Raw genomic sequence first — 10161 nt, 5'->3', positions numbered from 1 at the left:
ACGTCTTTCTTAAAAAGAACCAGAAATACATGAAGTATGAAACTGTCTCAGTCATAAGAAATGCACGTCCGGTGGGACCACAGGGTGTTGAGAAACACAATGTAAAAGAGACGTTATTTCCAGAATCGCGATTGAATAGACTTTAAATTATGTGGCAGAAATAGCTGCGTTACCAGTGGTATTGAAGAGAGGTTAGACGTGCTCCAGAGAGGTAGTTCTGACCTTGCAGTTGATAATGGAATTAAGACTGAAGAAAAATCAAAACACTTTGATAGGTTTTTTCACCTGGAAAAAGTGTTCGACAGTGTCAAACGGTGCAATATTTCCGAAATCCTGAGAAAATTTGGGATAAGCCAGAGGTAAAGACTGGTAATGCGCAATATGTACAAGAACGAAGAGGGAACAATAATACTGGAAGACCAAGAACGAAGTTCACGGATTAAATAGGGTGTAACGCAGGGATGCAGTGTTTTGATGCTACTATTTGACCTATATTTAGAAGAAGCAGTGACGGAAATAAAGGAAAGGTTCAAGAGTGGGATTAAAATTCAGAGTGAAAGATAACAGTACCAAGATTCTATCCTCAGTGAATGTGAAGAGGAGTTACAGGATCATTTGAATGGAATGAACAGTCCAATGAGTGTAGAATATAGATTAACAGTAAATCGAAGAAAGATGAAGGTAATGGGAAGTAGCAGAAATGAGATCAGTGAGAAATTTAATATCAGAGTTGGTGAATAGATTAGATTAGATTTACTTTCATTCCAATTGATCCATAGTGAGGAGGCCCTCCAGGATGTGGAACATGTCAGAAAAACAATACATGACAAATATTTACAATTAAAACAAATAAGCTAATGTACCATTCCACATGTCCCAAGTGGAATGATAGTCATTTTTTAATGAACACTCTATGAAAGTCATTTTACAAATACTAATGCACTGAATTTAAAATCAAAAATTTTTTTATTTATTTATAAGGTATTAAACATGTAATACAACTACTATAATACTTATTTACAACGAACACATTACTGCACTGAAATGGTGCAGAAGTTAGATTGTACTCACACACACACACACATTTACAATGAACACATTACTGCACTGAAATTGCACAGAAATATATATATACATATATATACAAATCAGTTGATTTTACTGAGAAATTCATCAATGGAGTAGAAGGAGTTGGCCACCAATAAATCATTTAGGCTTCTCTTAAACTGAATTTCATTGGTTGTTAAGCTTTTTATGGCTGCTGGCAAGTTATTGAAAATGTGTGTTCCTGAATAATGCACACCTTTTTGTACAAGACTAAGTGACTTTAAATCCTTGTGAAGATTATTCTTATTTCTAGTATTGATTCCATGAATTGAGCTGTTGGTTTGAAAAAGTGATATATTTTGAATGACAAATTTCGTTAAGGAATAAATATATTGGGAAGCAGTAGTTAGTATCCATAGTTCCCTAAACAGGCTACTGCAGGATGTTCTTGTGTTCACACCACATATAACTCTTACTGCACGTTTTTGTGCGCGGAAAACTTTAGCTTGGCTTGATGAATTGCCCCAAAAAATAATCCCATATCACATTATGGAATGAAAGTAAGCATAGTATGCCAGCTTTTTCATTTTTATATCCCCTATGTATGACAAAATTCGCATTGCAAAGAGAGACTTGTTAAGACGCTTCAGCAATTCTGTGGTGTGCTCCTCCCAGTTGAGTTTATTATCAAGCTGTAATCCCAAGAATTTAACACTGTCCACTTCTTCTATCTACTTGTCATCGTATGTTACACATATATTCGTGGGACACCCCTTACAAGTTCTGAACTACATGTAGTGTGTTTTCAAAGTTTAGTGCCAAAGAATTGGCAAGGAACCAGTGATTAATGTCCACATACATTTCATTAGCTGATCTTTCTAAGACTACGCTGCAGAGTGAAAATCTCATTCTGGATTAGATTAGATTAGATTAGATTAGATTAATACTAGTTCCATGGATCATGAATACGATATTTCGTAATGATGTGGAACGAGTCGAATTTTCCAATACATGACATAATTAGGTTAATTTAACAACATACTTAAGTTAATATAACAACTTTATTTTTTGTGTTTTTTTGTTTTTCTTTATTTTTTTTATATTTTTGGTTTTTTTTCTTTTTTTCTTAATTTATATCTAAAAATTCCTCAATGGAGTAGAAGGAGTTGTCATTCAGAAATTCTTTTAATTTCTTCTTAAATACTTGTTGGTTATCTGTCAGACTTTTGATACTATTTGGTAAGTGACCAAAGACTTTAGTGCCAGTATAATTCACCCCTTTCTGTGCCAAAGTTAGATTTAATCTTGAATAGTGAAGATCGTCCTTTCTCCTAGTATTGTAGTTATGCACACTGCTATTACTTTTGAATTGGGTTTGGTTGTTAATAACAAATTTCATAAGAGAGTATATATACTGAGAAGCTACTGTGAATATCCCTAGATCCTTAAATAAATGTCTGCAGGATGATCTTGGGTGGACTCCAGCTATTATTCTGATTACACGCTTTTGTGCAATAAATACTTTATTCCTCAGTGATGAATTACCCCAAAATATGATGCCATATGAAAGCAATGAGTGAAAATAGGTGTAGTAAGCTAATTTACTAAGATGTTTATCACCAAAATTTGCAATGACCCTTATTGCATAAGTTGCTGAACTCAAACGTTTCAGCAGATCATCAATGTGTTTCTTCCAATTTAATCTCTCATCAATGGACATACCTAAAAATTTGGAATATTCTACCTTAGCTATATGCTTCTGATTAAGGTCTATATTTATTAATGGCGTCATACCATTCACTGTACGGAACTGTATGTACTGTGTCTTATCAAAATTCAGTGAGAGTCCGTTTACAAGGAACCACTTAGTAATTTTCTGAAAGACAGTATTGACAATTTCATCAGTTAATTCTTGTTTCTCAGGTGTGATTACTATACTTGTATCATCAGCGAAGAGAACTAACTTTGCCTCTTCATGAATATAGAATGGCAAGTCATTAATATATAATAAGAACAACAAAGGACCCAAGACTGACCCTTGTGGAACCCCATTCTTGATAGTTCCCCAGTTTGAGGAATGTGCTGATCTTTGCATGTTACGAGAACTACTTATTTCAACTTTCTGCACTCTTCCAGTTAGGTACGAATTAAACCATTTGTGCACTGTCCCACTCATGCCACAATACTTGAGCTTGTCTAGCAGAATTTCATGATTTACACAATCAAAAGCCTTTGAGAGATCACAAAAAATCCCAATGGGTGGTGTACGGTTATTCAGATCATCCCCCAGACTGTGGCTAAGCCATGTCTCCGCAATATCCTTTCTTTCAGGAGTGCTAGTTCTGCAAGGTTCGCAGGAGAGCTTCTGTAAAGTTTGGAAGGTAGGAGACGAGATACTGGCAGAAGTAAAGCTGTGAGTACCGGGCGTGAGTCGTGCTTCGGTAGCTCAGATGGTAGAGCACTTGCCCGTGAAAGGCAAAGGTCCCGAGTTCAAGTCTCGGTCGGTCACACAGTTTTAATCTGCCAGGAAGTTTCATATCAGCGCACACTCCGCTGCAGAGTGAAAATCTCATTCTGGGTACATTACTTTTTCGAAAATTTTTGAGAATGCTGGCAAGAGTGAAATTGGACGGAAATTGGACGCTATTTCTTTATCTCCCTTCTTAAACAGTGGCTTAACTTCAGCATATTTCAGCCATTCAGGAAATATTCCACTGATAAATGTCTGGTTACACAGATAGCTTAATATGTTACTTAGCTCAGAATCACATTCTTTAATTAACTTTGTTGATATTTCATCATACCCACTAGATGTTTTTGATTTTAAAGATTTTATGATGGACATTATTTCTGTTGGGGTAGTGAGGGTCAAATTCATATTATGGAAGTTGCTTGAAATTTATGGTCTGAGGTATTCCATAGCAGCATCTACCGAACCTGACAACCCCATCTTTTCAGTAACAGTTATAAAATGTTGATTAAAAAGTTCTGCAACACTATACACATCTGTCACCAATGTATCATTTACTCTTAATGCTATTTGTTCCTCTTCATGTATGGTTCTACCGGTCTCCTCCTTAACTATATCCCCGATTGTCTTTATTTTGTTATCTGATATGACTATCTTTTCCTTGTAGTATATTTGCTTTGACATCTGTATTTCAGTCTTTAATATTTTGCAATATTTCTTGTAATGTGCTATAGCATCAACATTGGAACTGTTTCGGATTGACAGATACAGATTTCTTTTTGTTTTACAAGATACCCCTATTCCTCGAGAAATCCATGGCTTTTTTGTAGACTTTGCTCTAACCTTGGTAAGTTTTGGGGGAAAACAGTGTTCGAATAAGGTAAGCACTTTATTAGCAAAAGTGTTATATTTTTCATTCATGCAAGATCATGAAGTAGATGAAGATGAGGATTTCTGCTACCTAAGTAGTAAAATAATCCATGACGGACCGAGCAAGGAGGACATAAAAAGTAGACTAGCAATGGCAAAAATGACATTTCTGGCCAAGAGAAGTCTGCTGATATCAAACAAAGGTCTTAATTGGAGGATGAAATTTCTGAGAACGTGCGTTTTGAGCACAGCATCGTATGGCAGTGAGACATGGACTGTGGGTAAATCGAAACAGAAGAGAAACTAAGTTTTTGAGACGTAGTGCGACAAAAAATATTGAAAATTAGGTACCCTGATAAGATAGGGAATTAGGAGATCCTCCGCAGAATCGGCGAGGAAGGAATGTATGGAAAACACTAACAAGAAAAAGAGGCAGGATAATAGGACATCTGTTAAGACATCAGGGACTGACTTCCATGATACTAGAGGGAGGTATAGAAGGGAAGAAAAAGAAAGACATGGACCAAAAGTAATACGTGCAACATGCGAGTTCACGTGCAAGACAATGGTAACTCAAGATTCGCTATAACAAATGTTGCTACCAAAACGTGAAAGAACTGACATGGAAAGTTAAAAATCATGACTACGGCTGTGAACCGACTCTAAATTGGTCACATGGTTTCTAAACTTCACAGCAGCTTTAGTTAAATCCAATCTTCGCAGCGATAATACTCACTACCCTGGCTGCCGCCTTGGATGTCGAATTAAGCCACCTGCTCTCCACCAATCTCCGATACCAACATTCGCTGTTCTCCACAACCCTCCGAAACAGAATCTTCTTTCCACAGTTCTTTGAAACAGAATGTTCTTCGTGCTTTTCGTGCCTCTAACTCTGGTGCTCAACAAAAATAATTCTGCCAAAAACTCGCTTCGGCCAACCAGGGCTCGTGACAATTTGTTTGACCTATCGAAACAGAGAAAAGTTTACACTCGAGACCCCTCCTCTCATCTTATGAGCTCCAGAAAAAAACTATGCATCATATTAGAGGCCAATGAGAGCTCTAGTCTTGGCATTAGCCTACGAGAAATGACCAAATCCTCGTTTCTCCCCCTACCATCCTGAATTTTTTCGAAAGCGTCTTTACTCTTCCCACAGTTTTGGTGAACACTGTTGGCATCGGCACGTCTGCTGTGGGAGTAACTTCCTAGCTAATCTCCAGGTTGTCAACTTTCTACTGGCGTCATTATGTCGCCTTGAGGTATATAGTCATCAGTTTCTGAGTTGTCTTTTCGGCGCTAAAGCCACCACGTCTGCAAATGGCGTGTCAACAAGTGAAATGTCCACCTCGGTGGGTACCTCTGAGAAAGGACCATGAAGAACGCATACCGTGCATTTAAATCGACCGCCTAGGGCAGCGCCTCATCTAAATGTGTTACGTGAAGGTTCTGCATTGTCTGAGTACACAAGGAAGACTGTTTTGCCGCAAAGGAGTGTGAAGCTCGGCCATCCCATCATCATCTCATACAAATGAAAAACTGTTATTTCAGCGACATCTGACTTGCTTATTACTTGACCTATTAAGAGGAGTGTCAACTCGTCTGTCTAGATTCTATCAAAGGAACTAATTATAAGATTCATTGCAATTGTTTCTGCTCTGTTCACACCGAAATTTCTGGTGGAAATCAATTTTAACAGACTTATAATCACAGCAGACAGATATCTCGGTCAATATGCAAATAGTGAGACGTCAGCATCATCCCATGTTCCTCTTTGTCATTTGCTGTGAGACTGGATTTTCACATTAGCTGGATTAAGAAGGAAGTCAGGAGTTCGGACCCGGATCGTGATTTATCAAACTTCCAAACCAAAAGAAAACAATGCCACACTTATTTTCAAAAGGTTGGTTATTTTTGTGAACATTTATCAAGTGGCAAGAGGCAATGAACAATTTGAAAAAGCAAGAAGATATGAGAGTGGTCTGCAGATCTCTGTCAACTTTCGTTCCACTTATACATATTTGTTTATCATTGAAAGTTCCATGTATTTCTTACAATTTGACAACATTGCACATGCCTCTCTTTTGTGTATGTTAGAAGATACATTTGACCGATGACCTTTTCAATTTCAAAACGAACCAATTTTACAATGCTTTGAAACATGACCTACCTTGCAATAAGAAAAGCGTTTTCTACTGTAGAGCTTCCTAAAACTTGTCTTTTTGGAAGGTCAGTCACAAATATATGTTGATTGCATTTTCGTTGTTACTTATTTTGAAAATCATATTACATCAAAATTCTAAGTACAGGATGACCCAAAAGTCCTTAACATTTGAAAATGCACAATTTCACGGAATAATGTAGGTAGAGAGTAAAAATTGACACACATGCCTTAAATCACATGAAGTGTTCTCGAAACCGAAAACGAGTGCAAAAAACGGCCAACAGATTGCGCTGGACAGATACACGTCAGTGAAGACGAATGAGAACACACACAGCTGCAGAATCTGGGCTACCAAAAATCCTAGAGCTGTCGTGAAATCCCTATTGCATGATGAGATCACGGCGTGGTGTGGATTTATCACATCAATTGCGATCGAACTCTTTTTTTCTTCGAGGATATGTTGGATGTTGTTTTTCAAACTTTCAGCGAGACGGGCGTGAGGTACGCCGACATGTTACATGATCGCATCATCCCTAGCTTGGCTAGAAATTATGACTTTTATGCAGGATGGCGCCTTACCCCATATTGGTACGCGTGTGAAAGACCTCTTGAACACATCGTTTGGTGGCGATCGTGTACTGAGTCATGTTTGGCCTCCTAGCTTCCCAGACCTCAATCCGTATGATTACTGGTTGCGAGGTTGTCTGAAGTCGCAAGTCTACCGCGATCATCTCACAGCAATTTCTCACCATACGTCCTGATATGCAGTACAGTGCTGTTCACAACATTGTCCCTCGACTACATGTATTCTTCATGAATAACGGCCGATACATTGAGCATTGATTATAAAGAACATTATCATTGCGAAAACCCAATTGTTATGCTAATTATTGCTTTTGTATCAAACGTAGCGAACCATTTTTGTCATTTTATGCACTTTTTTGGTTTCAATAAAACCTCATGTCATTTCTAGCATGTGTGTCAATTTTAAGTTCTCTACGTATATTATTCTGTGAATTATTAAATTTTCCAATTTTTACATACGTTTGGGTCACCTGTATTTGCAAAGACAACGTTGTTTGCATTAAACTAAAGATAAGGAAGGAGTTTAACATTTTTTTGGTGACGAGGTCATGCGGTCAGGAATATGAGTTGGGATAGCACAAGAACAAGGCACGAAGTTGCTATGGTTTATTCAAGCTAATGACTCTGATTTTCCCTTAAGTGATAGACTGTGAGTATAGGTACAGGTCTGTACTACCTGTGATAGTAGTGGATGTTATGCTTAAGCCTGAAAGAATACTGACTACTCTGAGAAGCTAGTAACTTATGTGACATCAGTGGGTATTCTTCAGGCGAATTTCATATAACTCATACTCAAGTGAAATGTAAACACACAGAGCTCCTTTTACATAGAAAATAACACACTCGATAGAGGTGGTGGAAGGCTAGAGGTCTGAGTTTAACTGTGGGATGTTATTTGATGTGTTTTTTAAAGAACTGATTTCGAAAGGCAAAGACCCTGAGCTAAAACTGACAGAGTTTATCAAAAGAGTCATTTATTGCATTACTTTAAACATACACAACTCAGTTCAGTTACGCCTTACAATGCAATTTGTAATACAATCAAATGGCACACTTTATGATTAGGATGAATTGGTTTTATTTCATCATATGACAAGAATCCCAATAATACAAACAATTGTCTACATATACAAAGAAGGACTGCGATAATCTTTCAGTAAGAGATAAACAATACAGTGCACTGTGCTCCACAGACGGTACAGAACCTGTAGAACAATGAATGCTACACAAAGATATGTAAAGAAGAAAAGGACCCTGTTAAGAGATTAATCACTGATTTTGAATGCAAATATATGAGAACATAGCACAAAATATCGAGTAGAATCAGGAGTGTACGACACTCGACATTTTGTTGAAATCTTCTGAATTTTATCGCAATCTGGGAATTTAAATTGCATAAAAACAGTACTACTGCTCTTCATGCTTACTGGTTTCAAAAGTTAAGAATTTGAAATTGTCTTATAAACAAGCAGACATTAACTATGGCATATATTACTATAATGTAAATATAAATTTCGTAAAAATAATTTATGATAAAATCAAATGGCAAATTTATTGAATAGAATGAATGTGCTGTGTTTCATCATTTTGAGTATGACAAGAATCTTGACTTCTTCTTCCATTCCTTTATACGCCATCTACACACGATTCCTTTTCCTGTCACTGACTAGTCGTTAATCAGCAGAAGTTAGAAGACTTCAGGAAAATACTTCAATCCACTAGTAGGCACAGTGCCACATTAAACCTCTGTCTGTATTTGCTTACTTCTAGGAGAAATTATATCCGTATTTTAGTAATACATGCTGTTATTGGTATCTGTCAGTTTATAAGAGAACTTAAAATTCAATAACATTGAATATATCTGCACGCTAGTCTCGACTTTTGAAGCTGATAAGCGTGAAGCGAAGAATAACATTCTCACTTTGTGACTGACAATTATGAGTAAGATGGAACTTACTGTCTCATATATGATATTTGCCCATAAGGCCACCAGTGGTGGATGGAGGATTCTGTCTCCACTCTTCGTAAATCCTTTTAAAGAACGGTGACAAAGGAAATGTATTGAAATCAAGTGTCACTTGATAAAATTCTCCAGTCCATTCATTGTTTTAGCCAGTGCCACAAGAGTCTACAGCAATTTCTGAAATCATGTGTGTAATTAAATACCTCTACATTTGCGATAAGTTTAAAGAAATAGTACAGTGATTGATGGTATTTAATAACCACCTTTCCGTGAGACTGTTGGAAGGTGCCTCAATGTAAGCAAATACAGTTTGGTTGTCAGCAATCATTCTTCTCCATTTCAGACCCAGCCCTCATCAACGAGGAGTGAACCTGGCCCAGAAGGACGGCTGAGTCTCAACGAAGCCAGGTATGTTGGAATCTAATGGCGGTACGCCATCTAGCTCGATTGTGAAGTTCTGCAGAAGAGCGCCACACAAGAGGTAGAAGTTCTGGCGGGAAAATGTCTCTCCAGGGCACAGCCGTTTGCCTGTAATATACAATGACCTTTTATTTTGATTATCACTTTACTACATTCAATAGATGTCAGACATTAGTCATAGCACACAGTTAAATTAGAGTTTGTACTTCAATGTCTGAATACTGTAAGTATACAGAGAACTTGATCTTACAAAAGTAGTAGCAATGTTCTAAAGAAAAGTAAATTTCCATGTGAGCAGAATGACAAGTACATGAATATTGCCGGCCGGAGTGGCCGTGCGGTTCTAGGCGCTACAGTCTGGAGGCGAGCGACCGCTACGGTCGCAGGTTCGAATCCTGCCTCGAGCATGGATGTGTGTGATGTCCTTAGGTTAGTTAGGTTTAATTAGTTCTAAGTTCTAGGCGAATGATGACCTCAGAAGTTAAGTCGCATAGTGCTCAGAGCCATTTGAACATGCAAATTAAGTCAAAGTTTTTTGCTTAGGCTACTATAGTGTTTTTCTCGTTTCGTGTCTGTGTGGAGACCAAGGGAACTTTTATACAAAACTCATTTAATACGTAACAATTTGCACATAATAATGGGCTA

The 10161-nt window shown here is 37.5% G+C and overlaps 1 protein-coding gene across 1 annotated transcript in view; it reads right to left on the bottom strand.

The window, feature by feature from the left end:
* Positions 1-8580: 8580 nt before the first annotated feature.
* Positions 8581-10161, bottom strand: part of LOC126484842 (probable cytochrome P450 304a1) — a 101590-nt gene continuing 100009 nt past the window's right edge. The window contains exon 9 of the mRNA XM_050108437.1: positions 8581-9624. Within this exon, the coding sequence (XP_049964394.1) occupies positions 9452-9624 (173 nt within the window). The 3' untranslated portion in view covers positions 8581-9451. The remainder of the gene's footprint in view (positions 9625-10161) is intronic.

The sequence above is a fragment of the Schistocerca serialis genome, chromosome 6 (assembly GCF_023864345.2).
Source record: "Schistocerca serialis cubense isolate TAMUIC-IGC-003099 chromosome 6, iqSchSeri2.2, whole genome shotgun sequence".
NCBI lineage: Eukaryota > Metazoa > Arthropoda > Insecta > Orthoptera > Acrididae > Schistocerca > Schistocerca serialis.
Note: the sequence above shows the minus strand (reverse complement) of the source record. Positions and strands in the feature narration are given on the sequence as shown.